The sequence below is a fragment of the Ambystoma mexicanum genome, chromosome 2p (assembly GCF_040938575.1).
Source record: "Ambystoma mexicanum isolate Mex_15411 chromosome 2p, UKY_AmexF1_1, whole genome shotgun sequence".
In the NCBI taxonomy this organism is placed as follows: Eukaryota; Metazoa; Chordata; class Amphibia; order Caudata; family Ambystomatidae; genus Ambystoma; species Ambystoma mexicanum.
Genome location: NC_090923.1, coordinates 333,464,922 through 333,482,713, shown reverse-complemented (window position 1 = coordinate 333,482,713; position 17,792 = coordinate 333,464,922). Strand labels below are relative to the sequence as shown.

Below are 17,792 nucleotides of genomic sequence, written 5' to 3'. Positions count from 1 at the left end.
TTGTTGAGCGTAGGAGGAACAGGAAGTAGGAGAGCATGTTATATTAGAAAACTGTAGGTATGAGTTTAAATCGCCACCGATCACAATTTCGTGATTGGGGCACGAGACAGAGACATGGCCCAAAATCCTATCCAGATCCTCCAAAAGACAAGAGAGACTGACTTAGGATTCCAATACAGCGACATTAGAAGCAAGGGTGAGACCTTGGTGGTTTCAAACGACAACTCCACCAAAATGCATGATATCGAGGTATCCAGTATAGAGGCCACAGCTTTGAGACCATTTTTAATAAGAACAGCGATACCCCCGGAAGGACGGCCTGCAAGTATGCGGCTGGCTGGAACAGAAAAACTGGAATAACCATCGAGAGTAATCTCATTTAGGCTCATCGTTTCCTGAAGAAATAATATGTCTGGTTTCTTCTCAGGGACAACCCGCTTATGCCATCCTGCCAGGTTGCCCAAGCCACAACAATTCCAAGATGAGATGGTCAGACTGGCCAATTATGAGCCCGGAGTGGGCCCTTTAATGGCTGCAGCTGTTTTTATCAAAGGTTCCAGCCAAGCCAGCCCACTCAGTGCTTGGGTTAGCGATGCTAGTTGGAGTGATAATTGAGTAACCTGGGAGTCAGACGAATCTATGCCTGGACCCACTGGACATACTGGCAAAGTGGGAGGCACCCAGTCAAGAAAGGCCCATGCACTATCCATATCCGAAAATAGGCATGGTATGTGACCAATGGAATGAAAGTCCTCAGCAAACTCCATCAGCATCTTAGTTATAATCTGCGATTGGACTCTGCAGAGGGCTCTCTGATTGTTAAGAGTTGCCAATTTGACCCAATCAAGGTCCTTGGATGAAAGATTCCTAAGCGCTGGAATATGGAAAAACGAATTCATCAAAAAAGACCTATTTATACGGGCAGGGCCATTTATCTCTGGATTACTAGTCCAACCCAGGATTAGTTTCATGTCCTTTGGTGTATGTATGAAAGACAGGGTGTCAGGAATGGATTTCCCTGCCACTGTATGTGGGGAGTGCACAACCTCCACACTGGGAGGGCGTACCGGGGACGCCAGAATCACAGGTGCTTCTGAAAGGAGGGGGGGACAAGCGCGATCTTCAACTACCACAAGGAGATGTGCAGAAGGAATGGCAGCTACTGCCTTACCATCCGACACTCTTTCCAACTGTAAGGGGGCGCTAGTTGGGCTCACAGCAGATGTCACGGTGCCCTCGGCTGGAATCGTAGTGCTCGCCTTTCTAGGTTGGATATTGGGAAAGAAGGAATGAAGCTGAGATTGCAGCTTGACCGTGGGAGTTCCTTGTGGGCCATATGGGGCGATCTGAATATTGCCCTTTTTCAACGCTGCAATCTGTAGGTGTTTCCTGCTTTCCTCATTAAGATCATATAAGACTAGACCAAGATCATCGTGGCTAGTCCCAGTACCCAAGAGTACTTTAGATTCAGAGGGCAACTGGGCACAACCGGGAGTTGGTGTTTTAGGGGTAGCTTTCTTCTGACTAGCCTTGGTAAGGTTTAGGCGTTTTTGAGCTCTTAGGAAGGACTTCCTTGCTTTTCGCGAGACAAAATGTCTTCCTTCATGCACCACAGGTCCTTCCTCCAAATCCGGGGATACATCCGCCGCCATCGATACAGGACTAGGCAGGGCCTCAATAATGTCAATCAGGGGGGAGGGGCTGTCAGGAGGAGCAGCAAAACCTGGAGAAACTTTGGATGCCTCTCTTGGGGGATCTATGGGATCCAAATGATGCTCGGTTGCGGCCATCTTATGAAGAAGTTGCTCTATCTGTAATAGACGGTCGTGCTGGAGTTTAAGAACCTCCACCAAGCCTATGGCCTCCGAGTTTGCATGCTCCAACATAACCCGCTTATCCCCTTTCGCAACCTCAAAACAAGGAATCTGTGAGGAAACTATAGGGCAAGTTCCCGGGTCGGTTTGGGAACCTTGAGTGTAAGTCAAAATAGTAGAAGGGTGCTGAATTACTCTATCTGGAACATTCTCCAGCATTTTTTGAAATTGGGCCAGATAGAAGGATCTGGAATGTTCTTCTGCTATAATAAAACCTTCCAATCTGGCCATCTTGTCTTTCATAAACGATAGTGAAGACTGCATCTCCCTTATGGAGCAATGTGTAAGCTCATGACCCTTATCCAGCAAGTTGAGAATACGTGAGATTACAGGAAAGTTGGAAGGTTCATTGAGCTGAGTGTGTGAGCAAAAGTCCTCTGGGGTAGATGCCGATCTCACTTCACCCCTTCGGGCTGCAAGGTCTGCCTCATCTTTCACCGAAGAGAAGGGGTCCACACCTCCTAAAGGAAAGGGCCCTACAGACAACTCTTCACCAGTCTGAATATTATCATAGAAAGAGGCGGCTCCCCCTTCCAAACCCCTATTCTGGGAGGTCGACGGGATAGTCCCGATGTCGCCATCTTTTTCACTGTTGGTTTCTGAGGGAAGATGAAAGTGAACTTGTTCACGAAAGGGAAAAGCAGTCGACGCAGGAGACGAGGGTCCCAACGAGAGACGCACTCTTTTGCTTAGTTCACTAACAATGGTGGGGGCCAGCATAGAAGTGTCGGCGAAACAAGAAAGGCCTCGACGGCCTTGGATAGGCGAACAATCTAATTCGTGACCATGATTAGTAACGTCATCCTCTTCCCCAACATACTCATTGGCTTCTTGGACTGAGAAGGTTGACACTGCCGAAGACGGGGGCAAACCATGTAGGGATTGGGGGAAGACCAAAGGTGGTACAACCGTTGAGACAGTCTCATTACACCCCTCATGGCCCAGCCCAGCCCCCCTCTCTATTAGTGAGGCAGCCATAGATGGTGAGAGGTCAGATGCTGCCAGAAATTGAGGGGGAAGGGTGAGTTGGGTGTTAACAACAGACTCTTGGGCGGGTTCCTGCGGATGTGAGCCAGTTTTACAGCCACTTCTTAAAGTTGGGCTCATGCTCAACACCTATACACGCCCCAAAACCAAACAATGAAAACCACCCCTTTTTATCCAAGGAGAAGGGTGGTGCCAAACAACTAAGGGCCAAGTAATGCAATAGCACAGGCCTACACTTCTTGAAATTTCCTCCGTAGATTCACTAAGAAGTTTACCAAGGTGTAAACATAAACTCTAAGCACATAAGAAAAACATTTTGAAATTATGCCAGAGCAGGTACACAGCAGGTACATGTCTATCGTGCCTTAGACACCAAGAAGAGAGCACCGCACTCAAGGAAACTCACCAGAAGCTGACCCCGCTGTATACGACCTGGTGGGCCGCAGTACCGGAATTTACAACAAAGATGTCGAGTGGATTGCGCAATAACAGTGTCAAAGGGAAAACCTGAGCACTCGCCACACTATACCATGCAAAACGCTACTGGAGGTCTAGGAGCCGCCTCCGCGCTCCACGCGAACCGCGAACAGCCAACAGTACTTAGATGGTACTTGGCGGGTGCGCAGCGCGGGTGCGCGAGGAGGCTGGTTTTCAAAGAGGCTTCCTGGCCGTCACACGGCACAGGGGGGCGGGGCCCCCTCTAAAAGGGAAACATAGGGGGGGAGGAACACAAAAGAAAGAACGTTAACCACACCTCCAGGGCAGCGCTGGTAAGGCGGTAAAGTAGCAAAAAAACTAGTGTAACACAAGTGAGGGACAACAAGGCAAGTGGGCAAGGACAAATCAGTACTTTGAAAGCAGTCACCTCCTTTCCTCGTTCGAAGGCCAGGCAAACTGTGTGTCACACAGTGAGACGTCCTCCTGGCTTACAGAAAGTCCAAGCCGTACACACGGCAACAGGAAAGGCAGGCGCAATGCAGCGCAAAGCAGAGGCGGCGCTGCAGGAGCAATCCAAACGGCAGGGCAGTCCAGTCCAATCCACAGCCAACAGTACTTAGATGGTACTTGGCAGGTGCGCGGCGCGGGTGCGCGAGGAGGCTGGTTTTCAAAGAGGCTTCCTGGCCGTCACACGGCACAGGGGGGCGGGGCCTCCTCTAAAAGGGAAACCTAGGGGGGAGGAACACAAAAGAAAGAACGTTAACCACACCTCCAGGGCAGCGCTGGTAAGGCGGTAAGGCAGCAAAAAAACTAGTGTAACAAGAAATGTTTCCCCTCCCGGGGAACAAGGCAAGTGAGGGACAACAAGGCAAGTGGGCAAGGACAAATCAGTACTTTGAAAGCAGTCACCTCCTTTCCTCGTTCGAAGGCCAGGCAAACTGTGTGTCACACAGTGAGACGTCCTCCTGGCTTACAGAAAGTCCAAGCCGTACACACGGCAACAAGAAAGGCAGGCGCAATGCAGCGCAAAGCAGAGGCGGCGCTGCAGGAGCAATCCAAACGGCAGGGCAGTCCAGTCCAATCCACAGCCAACAGTACTTAGATGGTACTTGGCAGGTTTGCTATTCTATGGTACATTAGGAATACCAGCTTTTACCTTGCATTGATAGCAGTTGGAAAGTGGACGGGGAGTTGGAAATGTTGGTAAAGGACGCTACAGGTGTGCAGCCATCAGAAATAAGAGGTTGAGCACAGACTTACCACCAAGGCTTTTGTTTGTTTTCAAGGAAATAAACATCTCTTCTGGGACCATGTTTCAAGACCTAGTTTCTGCATGGTCCTTATAAAGCCCCCCTCTGAATTATGGGATTTGGGGAATATATCATATTGGGAGCAGGGGAGAGTATAGAAGAAGTCACTATTTGCAAATATGCATGATTTCAACAGAGCCGGGGCAGCTAGAGCTTGCAGCACCTGCACATAGGACCGATCTGGGGTTGGGTCGTAACAGTGCGAAAGGTACTGGCCACGAGCCACCAAGTAGTAGCAGTTTTTCTAGATCAAATAAAACGCAGCAGGATGCTCCTTAGTTGGTTGAAGTACACTTTGGCAAATGTTAACGGTATATTGGTAAATAAAGATACCTCGTTTACACTACCATTTTGATTAGGGCTATCCTACCAATCATTGACAGCAGGAGACTATGCCATTTCTATATCGTAATCCATTTTAAGGGCCGGATCAAAATTTACCACCAGTAGCTGTTCTTTGCCCTTTGCAAGTTCAATACCTAGGTAACGCATGTGCTCATGATACCATGCAGGCCGGCAATTTCAGAATGGTGTCCCTGTACTTCTGCAAGAGGAAATTGTATTGATTTAAAGGCATTCATTTGAAATCCTGTGAAGTCACCAAATTGTTTTATGGCTCGCATTATGGAAGGAAGATTTAAGCGAGGTTGTTGTACGAAAAAGCATGCCAGCGTACAGGACTAGGAGAAACATGTCTGTAGAGAATTGAAGGCCCGTGTATATGATTCTCCCTGAACTAGGTTGCCAGGGCAAAAAATAGCGGCAAAATACTACCGGGTTCCTATGCAGAGGGGCATTGGCCCACAACAGAAGTCCGTCAATCAGTATTCTGGCTAGGGGCTGAGTGTAGAGGAGCTGAACCAACTTAATAAAAGGTGGGGAGATAACCATCTTGTAGGGCATTGCAAATAAATATGGCCACTGAGTCGAAAGCCTTCTCTGCATCAAGCAGGACCGCTGTCGCTGGACTATCTGAGTCCACTAAGTGTATGAGCCCGAACATTCTCATTTTGGACTTCTATATCCATGTGAATTTAGAGGGACACATTTATATTCCTGAATATCATGAACAAACTATTACATAGTGCCTTTTTGTATTGAATTTGTATTCTTATACTAAGGTTGGCCCATAGGTTTAAACCTGGAGTCCCTCTAAAGCTTTCTTGAGCCCGAACAGGTTATAGGAGACCGACCTTCCTGGAATGAACCCCCGCCAGGCCAGCCACAATACTTTGAAGTATCATAGGCAACAGCCGTTTGGTCCAAACTCTTATTGTCTACATTTATAAGGATTCTTGGCAGCTTCAGGAAAAGGATAATAGTTGCCTCCTTGGTTGGATCAGGGCCCAGCCTGCATTTGAATGCTTTGCTGTACATGTGTAGTTGTTGCGAAACAAAAAAAAAAGTCTATAAAATTCTTATAAAAGCTAGGAGGTGAGGCCATCAGGGACTTTTGTTTTATCCCCGGGTAACTGCAATATGGCCGGTATACCTCCTGCTCAGTAAATGGCGGGCAAAATGCCTCTGCCTGATCAGCTGTGAGACAGAAATGACTCATTTCGTCTACAGTGATGGATTTGATCCCTGGATCTTGTCAGTTTGGACGAGTTTAGCGCAAAGTAGAACTCTTTAAAAATGTTAAGATGAAAGTGTGAATATTGGGCTTCCCGTTTGGAGGTAGGCTTTCAATCCAATTTCAGCAGCCAAGCAAGGGTTCTACTTGGTCTCTGACCCTCCCCATACAGCCTGGCCTGATGCAGCCAAACCATGCATTTCACCTCATAGCGGCAGCTTCCTGAAATTTCTGTAGTGCATCGCTGGAGTCTCCAAGTAAAACCGGGCCATTGCTTTCTGGTGCTTTCATTCCAGGTCCCTCAGAGTGGACTCCCACTTATTGAGTGCAACCTTGATTACCTTTAGGGACCTTGCCCCTTTAGATATGCACATCCCCCTAACAAAGCACTGGAAGGCCTCCCATAGGGAGACATGTTTAGTCACCATGCCCCTATTCACCTCAAAATACTGCACTATTTCATACATAGTTCCTTACAGAATGCGTTATCTGTGAGGGCCTCAGACTTGAAGCGCAATGTGCATGTGTGAGGCTTTGCGAGTGGGACCGTGAGCCAAAGCATTACCGGCGAATGGTCCGATACTGTGCAAGGCAGAATTTCACACTCTTGAACACAACCCATTTTCATGCCAGATAAGAAAAGAATGCGGGTGGCAGTCTGGTGCGGTTGAGACTAAAGTGTGAACTCCCTATCCAGTGGATGCCGCAGCCTCCATACATCTACTAACTCATGCAGCTCACAGACTTGCTTTCTGTTTCTTGTTGACCGAGACAAGACTCTACTGGGCTTGTGGGAACAATCAACACCAGTATCCATTACAGCAGTGAAATCACCACCTCCACCCATATTACGACTGCCCCACTAAACTTAATTGAAATGTTACTCAGTCGTAATATTCAGGGCTGTTTATTTGTGGTGCATAAGTGCCAACTATCACTACAAGGTGACCCCTTATATCCACTGCTAAAAACAGCACCCTTCCCTCCTCATCTGCAAGGGTTTCCATGTGCTTAATTACCACAAACCGCCAAATTAATGCTGGCAACCCTCTGGAATATTTAGAGTAAGAAGTCAAATATCTATGTTAGCCCCATTTCATAACTCATGCTACGTACTAAGGTTTGTTTCCTGTATAAGGACTAGATTGAAGGCAAACGGAGAGATGAATGGGCACCACAAAATTCAAAAATTACTCTAAATATTAAAGTCAATGTAGAAAATGAGAAAAGTTAAATGTTCAGAATAGTAGTTCTGAAGGAGCTGGCTGTGATAAGTCTGGAGACACCCTGACTCAAAAGAAATCCAACAAAAGCTAAAGACCAATTAGCAATACTAGGTCACACAGCCGCTCTCTTTTGGGCCCAATCTGGGTACGTAGTTATACAACTGCGAGTGAAAAAGATCGTTAGTGATCCTGATGACTGTATATCACAGCAATTGACTATGAAGGAGAAATTTTTGAAACGAGGATACCACCAAGAAGAATTAGATCTTGCAGTTGAAAGGGTCAGTTCCCTTGAACGCAAAGATCTACTATCTGCTCCGAAGAAACCAACAAGGGAGCTTAAGTCACCAGTATATGTATCTAAATTCTCCATCCAGAGTAATAAAATTAAGAAAACCATCAAGAAACACTGGAGCATTTTTAAGAATGATACGAGTACAAAATCTATTCAATGAGCCCCCTGTTTTTGCCTATCAAAGAAATAGGAACCTCAGGGATGAACTGGTACATACAAGACCACCCTTGAAGAAATTGATCACACAGCGCGGTACATTTCCCTGTTTACACTGGATCAATTGCAACTCAGTTATCAAAGGTAATGTTATTTTTCAACCACAAACAGGTAAGAAGATTCTTCTGAAGACATTCGGTACATGTGACAGTATGAACATCATATACGGCATCAAATGCCCATGTGGGAAATACTACGTGGGCCAGTCAACCAGAGTGGCGAAGACACGGTAGAACGAACACCAGTCTTGTATCCGCAACTCCAACCCTAATTCAGCTGTGGCCCGCCATTGGGCCTCGAACAATCATAACCTCTCACAAATCAAGTTTTTCGATCCTAGAAGTTCTGACCAAGAACAATCCCCATGAGATTTGGGACTGCGCCTTAATCGCAGGGAGACATTTTGGATCGACAAACTTTGCAGTCTGGTTCCGAATGGTTTGAATGAAGAAATCAACCATCACTGTTATGTTTGAGATACATTACTGTTTGTGCCTCCAGTGTGCTTCCTATTGTGTATTTGACTACATGTTCCGAGAATTCATACTATTTCCAGTTTGAAACTTTGCTTTGTGTCACCTAAATCAGCCTTACCGCATGTCCCAGATGTCGTCTGGGACCCAAGGTGCCACCCACGGGTGTCACCTTCCGCGAAGAGGCTGGATCTTGATCATCTTTAGCATACGAGGTTGATTCCAGTACTTGCATTTATTGATCCAGTTGTTCACATACTGGTGTTCGCGTGGAGTTTAGGAATATCGCTTTCTGCTGCCTTTACTTGCGCTTCAACCATGAAGTATTTCTTCCATTTTTATGATTTTTGTTCTTTCCTATTTTTTGCTATCACAATTGTGGGCATGGATACGGCATACCTCAAATATTTAATGTCTTCATTTCCGCAGGCTATCACCTGCTACATAACTTAATTCGTGACCACCCGCTGTTGCGAAGCGGTCATGTGTGCTACAAAAGAACCGTCGTAGTAGCAACGGCTTAACGGAGCAGTCTGAGTTACTGCAGTGAAGCCACACACAGGAGGATTCGCACGCTCCGTGTGCCTAAAGGTATTAGATTCATGCTCAACACACCGCTCCTATCTCATTACACACACTCGTATGCCAGTAAATAATGAGGCATCTGATTTGATCCTCTCTTTTTGACTACTAGATTCGATTTGCCACGTGTGCTATAAAAGTACCATTGTCCCGGCAACGGCTTAACACGGCAGTCCGAGTTACTGCAGTGAAGCCACACACAGGAGGATCTGCACGCTCCACGTACTTAAAAGGTATATTTCATCACTTTGACCTTATTAAATACAAGCATATGCCAGTAATGACGAGGCATCTGATCTGATCCTCTTTTTCGATTACCAGATTCGATTTGTTACGAACATAAGTGGATTTTATATTTACCCCTGCTATCTACGATATTGCTGTTGGCCCATTTCTCTGTGGGCATGTACGCTTTGTTCTACACCATTTGCCACACCAATAAGGTAAAACTAAACCCCTCATTGCCTTATGTTGCTATTGATTTACATTTCCTATCACTTATAGGGTATTCTTATTTTGTCTTTTCTATCCACCAACTATTGAAAACACTGCTGATCGGTAGGTTACATTTTCTTTTATTTTTCACAACAAATGTGCTTATTATGATGTTAATGTGTTTGTACATATCCATGTTGATTACTAGACTTGCCCTGAAGAAGGAAATTATTTCCGAAATGCATTGGCATATTTCAGTCTGAATTATGTATGGATTGTGGCAATTGCTCCCTCACTAAGAATTCATTAGTGACATTTTTTTTTTTGAATTTCTTTAGGATAAATAATCGTTCTGGATACTCAACCATGAAACAGACTCATCTATTTTTTTAATTAAGCATTATACATTTTTGATACCTGCTTATATTGCTTTGAACTTTGTATAACTACGTACCCAGATTGGGCCCAAAAGAGAGCAGCTGTGTAACCTAGTATTGCTATTTGGTTTTAAGGACCAGATTGAACCCATGACTGTCCACGTACAGTAAGTTCTTTCTCGCCTTTATGGGGCGATTCAAAGGATTAGCAACATAAGGCGGGCAAGGCACTACCCGAGTCCTGTGAGCACTGCAGTTTTACCAACATCTGATGACTTGCACCTAGAAATATGATGGTATTCCTTTAAGGACAAAGCAATTCTACTAGGAAATGTGATGGAGAGCAATGCAACTCACATGTGATCCTTCTGAGCCATTAGGGTTCCTGCTTCGTGTTGTTCACATGAAGAATTCTTTCCTTCCTGCACAGACGAAGCATCAGAAGCTTTTCGGACCAATCCATTAATACTCTCTTCTTTTGATGAATCATTATCCTCTGAAAATTATTTGCACCAGAAATAAAAGAATACCAATTAAAAGATCAAATTATACATTTGCTTACTAATAAAATGGTAAAGTTACGCCCATTTAACAAATCTGAGGGTCGCATAGAGAAGAACAAGTTACTTCTTACCTTGTAACGTTCTTTCGATGGGATGTTCCTCCGACTTATTCCTCATCTTCATCGATTACATCCCAGCTTGCTAGCCTGGGAAATATTTTCAGTAGAGGGCGCTGCGTGTCGACGTCCCTCGAGCTGGTGTCCCTCGACAGCCACCGGCTTGGCGCCGACATCATCGTGCGTATAAATGGACTTACGCAGCGACCGTTGCTCAGTTCCGTTTTGAAGCTTGAAATTTAGCTGTGCATGAATTGGTTATTGGTCTTGAAGGAGTGTAAACTGCAGCTACAAGGGAAGAATTACTGCGGGGATTGATGGGAGGGGCGATAAGGAACACGTCGGCGGAAAATCCCATCAAAAGAACGTTACAAGGCAAGAAGTAACTTGTTCTTCGAAGGGATTGTGTCCTCCGACGTATTCAGACTCCCATAGCAGTGGTGTGCAAACGGAGGTGGGAATAAAATTAGAATATTTCCCTTTAAGAATGAACAGAGCGTAACACAGCTTTGCCAAATCTTGCCTCCTGGCTAGAGGAAGAATCCAGATTGTAGAATTTTGTAAAGGTATGTGCGGATGACCATGTGGCAGCCGCACATATGTCCCGAATCGGTACCCCTCTGGAGAGCCGAATAGGCTGCAATACCCCTGGTTGAATGAGCCCTAAGGTGTTGAGGGGTCTTTTTCCCTGCCAATTTGTAGCATTCTAGAATGGCTAAAATAATCTATCTTGAAATGGTCTGTTTTGTGATTGGCAATCCTAATTTGTGTCCTGCATAACCTATAATCAGTTTGCTTGCCTTATCCTAGCAAGTCTGCTGATATAAAAACTCAAGGCACGCCTTGGATCCAGCCTATGTAGCCTCTCTTCCTCTTTTCCTGGATGGGGAGGAGGATAGAATGAAGGTAAGGTTATCTTCTGAGTGATGTGGAATTCAGAGACTACCTTTGGGAGGAAATTAGGCTCCACTTGTAGACAAATTTGTCTTTGTGAAAAATTGTATGAGGAGGACAAGATAGAGCTTGTAATTCGCTCACTCTTCTGGCAGATGTTAGAGCCACTAGTAAGACTGTTTTAAGGGTGAGAAATCTTAATGAACAAGAATGGAGTGGTTCAAAGGGAGTACCCATCAGGAAATTTAAGACTAGATTTAAGTTCCACAAGGGAACTTGGAATGGCTTTGGGGGATAGACATTAGTTAACCCTTCAGAAATTGGATTACTAGAGGTAATTTGAAATATGATGGCTCCTCCGCAGTGCGCTTGAAGATTGACAGCGCTGCGAGGTAGCCCTTGATCATACCAACTTGAAGACCTGAATTCGCCAAATAGAGCAAAAGATAGCACCATTGGTGTACCGCCTTCTTTTCTCTTCACCAGCCACAAAACAGGTTCCAACGGCAGCGGTATAAAGTCTTTGTAGCTGGCCTTCTAGCCGAAAGCAACACCTCCATGACGTCATCCGGGAGGTTCCAATCCTTGTATCTCAACCTTTCAGAAACCAAGCGTGAAAGTGGAGGGTTCTGATGTCTGGATGGAGAACCTGACCTCCCTTCTGCGAGAGAAGTTCCTCTCTGTCCGGAAGACGAATCGGAGGGTAGATGGACATGTCCAGAAGGTCCGGGTACCACGTTCTCCTGGCCCAGTCTGGGTCAACTAGGATCATAGTCTTCCGGAATCTTCTCAACCTCCTGATCATCTGAGGAATGACAGGGACTGGAGAAAATGTGTACAGAAGTGGAAACTCCCAGTCCACTACAAACGCGCCCCCTAGAGCTCCTCTCGGGGGAAATTCCCTTGAACAAAACTGATCGCACTTCCTGTTGATACTGGTGGCGAACAGATCCACTTGAGGGGTTCCCCAAAGGGCGAAGATCTCTTGAAGGACTTCCTCAGCTAGCTCCCACTCGTGTAAGACTGCTCTGCCTGCACAGAGCATCCGCTGTCAAGTTCCTCTCTCCGGGTAAGTGAACTGCCGATAGAGTGATTCCTTCTTGAATTGCCCAAAACCAGAGCTGCATCATCTCTCTGCACAGTGGCAGATGATCTTACGCCTCCTCTTTGTTGAGGTAGTGCATGGCCACTGTGTTGTTCGTCATTATTAGGACATTATTCCCTTGTACATATGGCAGAAAAGCCTTCAGCGCTAGTCTGATAGCTCTCAGCTACAACAGGTTGATATGTAGCCTGGCCACCGATGGAGACCAACGACCGCTGATGGTCAAGTCGTTGGCATGGGCTCCCCACCCCGTGAGTGAGGCATCCGTGACTACTGTTATCTCCGGCCATAGTTGCCAAAACTGTTCTCCTTTCAAAATGTTCTCCCGACAGGCCCACCACTGAAGGTCTCGAGCCACTCTGTCCGAGACCTGAAGGAGATCTGTCATTCTTCCTGAGAATTGCGACCATTGGGTTCTTAGTGCCCACTGGAGGGATCTCATTCTCATGGCACTAGGAAGATGCAGGATACCATGAGGCCTAGCAACCTCAAAAAGTCGAAGGCTGGAAGACGTTGGGCATTTTGAAACTTGGTGACCATCGGCAGAATATCTTGAGCTCTCACCTCTGGTGGAGAGGCTTTCCCCAGGGAAGTGTCCAGGACCGCTACAATGAACTGGAGTCTCTGTGATGTTATCATCTGTGACTTCTTTAAATTGAGGGAGAAGCCCAGTTTGTGAAGGAAGTGGCAGACATAATCTAGCTGGATCTGAGCTTGTTTCGAAGATACTGCTCTGATCAACCAATCGTCCAGGTAGGGGTAGACGTGGATCCCTTCCCTCCTTAGACTTGCAGCCACTACCAACATTAGCTTGGTGAAGACCATCGGGCAGAGGTCAGCCCAAATGGCAGAACTCGAAATTGATAGTGAGAGTTGCCAATTGCAGACCTCAGGTATTTCCTGTGTTTGAGATGGATTGGCACATGGAAATAAGCAGCCTGAAGGTCTAGAGATACCAGCCAGTCCTGAAGCTGGAGGGCCTGAAGGATCTGAGAGAGAGTTACCATCTTGAACTTGTCCTCTGAGGAATTTGTTCAATTCTCGTAATTCCAAGATGGGTCTCAGCCCTCCGTCCTTCTTCGGTACTAGGAAGTAGGGGGAATACCAACCCTTGTTCCTCTCTGCTGCAGGTACCGGTTCTATGGCATCTTTCTCTAGCAGGTCTAGAATCTCCTGCAGAAGGAGTGGATCTGGAAACTTCAAAGAGTTGTTCCCCGGTGGATGACTCTGAGGGGTGTGTAGAAAAGGCAGGCAGTAAGCTTGGGCAACTGTCTCCAATGCCCAAGCATCTGACGTAATAGCCTGCCATTACGCCAGATGTTGAGTTAACCTGCTCCCTACTAGTGTCTTGTGAGGAGACACCTCAGAGGGGTTTAGAAGCGGCTGACGCAGATGTCGAGGATAAAAAGGCACCTGCTGCTGCGGCTTTTGTACCTTTAACCCGTCCACCACGGGTGAATCGTTTTTGGCCTCTTTGAGCTGGCTGCCCACTGCCTTTTCCGAATGCGGAGTAAAAGCGAAAGGACCTACCCCTCCAGGAGGTTCCTGAGGGGCGATTCGGGGTCTGACGGATTGCAGCTCCAAGAGATTTCACTGCTGCCTTAGATGTTTGTAACTTCTCCAGGCTGTCATCAGCCTTCTTACCAAGTAAAGAAGTGCCGTCAAAGGGCATATTCAAAAGTCTGGCCTGTCCATCAGGAGCAAAACCAGACTTTCGCAACCGCGCAAATCTGCGGATTGTAGTACTTGCCGCCATGGCCCTGCTGATACCGTCAGCAGAATCAATGCCAGTTTGAAGGGACTTGCACATTGCATCTTTCCCATCTTTAATGATGTTTAAAAATGCTTCCCTTTCCTCTCCTTCCGGGAGACAGTCAGCCGCAGATGAACCACACTCCCAAAGTGTATGGCTGAATCTTGCAAGCGTGCAAGTGTAGTTACTAGATTTAAGTGCCATGCTACATGCCGAGAAGACTTTGACATAGCGTCAAACCTTTTATCATCCCTGTCTTGTGGAATAGTAGGGTATGCAGATCTACTGTTCAATGAAGTTGCTGCTTGTACAACCAAACTCTCTGGAGTTGGATGTTTGCTCAAATATTCAGGGTCTGAATCAGATACCCTGTATTTGGCAGATAGTTTCTTGTTAACTGCCGGGATAACCTCAGGAGTTTCCCAATTAGCAGAGATTTTTCTTTGCAGTGCAGTATGAAAAGGAACAACAGGATCTTCCTGTCGACCTTTAACTAAAATGTCAGTAAAATCATTCTTCTGAAAAGAAGGTGAGGTGTAGACCACCCCATGAACTCCATTATTCTGGCCACCAGAACCCTATAAGGGGTCTCAGCATGCTCCCCAGGGTCTGGTTTAGCAAATTCTACTTCTGGAGAAGTATCTAAACCACTTGCCTCATGTAAAGAGTCTTGAAGATCCTTTGACCTGTTCTCTTCTGGGATAAATTCCTCAGGAATAGGTGTTGTGGTCCTTTGCAACCCAAAAGTCTCCTCCCCTTCCTCATATATAGAATACAAATCTCTAAAATAATCAGACCTCGGGTATGGTTTAAAACCCATTTCTAGACCATAAGGGGACAGATTTGTTGTCACCGGTTGAGAAAATGTCGAAGTTGTCGACGTGGAAGTCAAAGGCTTCGACAAACCCGAAAAGGGCGTCAAAAAAGTTTGAAGAGACCTCAAAGTACTTGAGAGGATCGGAATCCTACTTGGAGTCGTCGAAGTTGTTGACGGCATCCTTGAGGTCATGGTCGAAGTCCTCGGCACCTCTACTGACTGAGATGTAGTGACAGTAGTAGGCCTGTTTTTTTAATCAGAGTTGACAGTGGCGTCGAAGACGATGTCGATGAAACCGATTTATGCGCGACGGACCCTTCGATAAAGGCGTTGATGCTGCAGATTTATGAGTAAAAGAAACCTTCGACGACAGCGTCGATGACGCGGTCTTACTGCCTTTACTCGAGGGTTCATGACGCTCTCGGGCAGTTTCTTTCACCGGGTGCAACGACTTGCAGCGTTTTGATTTTTCGGGTCTTTCACCCAGGGTATCACCTTTAGCCGTCTCTGAAGGGGTCGAGGCCGCTTTTTCGAAGACGCTAAGCATTTTCTTATGGAATACCTCCCACTTAGCTGGAGAAATGTGTTTCGTGGGACAGGTGACCCTTTATGGGGAAATAGAAGATGAATAAGAGGGAGATCTACGAAGCCTCTTTTTCGAGTGTTTCGATCTCGAAGCCTGAGGGGAACTGCTTCGAGACCTTGAACGGGAATGTTTCTTGTGACGGCGAGGAGACTAATGTCTCAACTCTGCCGAGCAAACTTTCGAAGGAGTAGAAGTTTTAAGACTCTTACCTCTTTCTAGCTTCCCCTTACGACCCTTCAAGGCTTTCGTCGTCATCAAGATACAGTCCTCGCATTCCGAACAGTGATGCTCCGATCCCAGGCACCACTAACAGATCCTGGGAGGCTCCGTCAGTGACATTTTCTTCCCACAATCGGGACACTTTTTGAAGCCGGACCGCGGGGGTCGACAGTTCAGATGAGGAAGCCATCAAATAAAGAGGATATCTTCGAGGAATAAGTAGAATCTACTTGAAGAAAGAACAGAGCAACACGATTCCGAGGCCCACGAAGCGTGGAAAAACTGAACTGTAGCAACGGTCGCTGCGCGAGTCCATTTATACGCACGATGACGTCAGCGCCGAGACGGTGGCTGTCGAGGGACATCAGCTCGAGGGACGTCGACGCGCAGCAACCTCTACTGAAAACATGTCCGAGGCAAGCAAGCTGGGATGTAATCCATCAAGATGAGGAATACGTCGGAGGACACAATCCCTTCGAAGTATATTTGCACCATCAGTAATTGTTTTTCTTACCCAGATATAGCTGTTGAAACATTCTTAAAATTCTGTTGCCTCTAGCGCTGTGGTTTTCAGCTACATACAGTTTGAACAATAATGCTATTACTCTCTTCTGGGTTATACAATGTTAAATAAAAAGAAACTGGTAATAAAAGGAGGTTAATCTTAGCGGCAGAGGTGATGTATTTCTTGGAGCTTGAGAGGGAGGGTCCAGCACACTGGAAGGTAGTATCATCCACAAATTAAAAGAGCTATATTGCTATTGCCCATTTCAGTCTGAAAATGCACAATTTCTCATGAAGAGTAAAAATGAGTGTGCAGTGGTCCGTGGCAAATATTTTGAAAACTGTCAGGGATCATTGACATATGGAAAAGAAATCTGAACCTGGTTAGGTTCTTCTCACATGTCTATGGGAGGGGAAGGGGGGGGGCTATTGTACATGACATGCAAGTGCTAGACTTTTTTTGAATTTCCAAGCTCAGTGATACGTTTTGAATGCTTACAAACCCAGATGTCTATGAGGGAATTTTTAAGTAGCTTGTTTGGTTATGTATTTGGGCCCCCTTTTCAATGAGCCTTTCTGGTGATCCATAGGAACTTGAAAGCAAGGTGGAATGTAAATGGAGGCCAGTGCAACTTAAGAAGAGCTGCAGAGGTATGATGCATCTTCTAAGGCCTAGGATCAGGCAGACCGCTATTCTCTGGACTTACTGGAAACAGTGGATTTCCTTTTTGGATAGACTCCATAGTAGAAGGTTACAGCAGTTAATATAGAAATTGCTGGTGACAGGATAATCTGGAACTGAAGTTCATGACTAGGGCCGGAAGGACTTAGGAAGAAATGGCATTAGGCCACTGTGGCCGAAATCTGGCGAGAGTAAATGAGGCATTTAGAAAATGAACCTTCGACTGGTGTGGGCAAAGGAGCCATCTCATTGGGCCAGATTTTGAACAGGATGAAACATTGGGTTGAGTCACAGTTGGCCATCTGACATTCGAGTTCTGAGCCACTGCTAGAAAGCCATGAACTGCTGATAAGACTGAGAAGGAGGGAGGAGTAGTCCAATGTATTACTTGTAGATAAATCAAGGAGGTTAAGAACGGTATCAGGTAATATTTTCGGCAGCAAAAATCGCCGTACATATGGTCATTGGGAACGGCGATATGAATAGCCGATATTTTGGGTGGCGAAAATATTAGGTGCGGGGGTTGCGGGGGTATCCCCCGCAGGGTCCATGTGTTATTTTCGCTGCAAAAATATGGCGATATTTTTGCATCGCGATATTTTTGCGGCAAAAATATCACATGGAACCGTAAGAACAGGATAGAGGTATGAATAGTAGATCCTTAACGAGTAGGAAAAGTGCATCAGTGGTTTCTCCATGGAGTGCCAGCAGCGAAATTCAGATTGAAGGAAATTGCATAGGCAAATGACCTGCAGGTAGTTGGTGATGTAGTTTCATGACACCTGTCCCAGGATTTAGGAGGAGTAGTAGTAGTAGTAGTAGAACGG

At 46.1% G+C, this 17,792-nt stretch overlaps 1 protein-coding gene across 1 annotated transcript in view; it reads right to left on the bottom strand.

Moving 5' to 3' along the window:
• CCDC66 (coiled-coil domain containing 66) overlaps positions 1-17,792 on the bottom strand; it is a 561,787-nt gene that overhangs the window by 371,466 nt on the left and 172,529 nt on the right. The window contains exon 5 of the mRNA XM_069643663.1: positions 10,144-10,282. Coding sequence (XP_069499764.1) covers positions 10,144-10,282 — 139 coding nt within the window. The remainder of the gene's footprint in view (positions 1-10,143; positions 10,283-17,792) is intronic.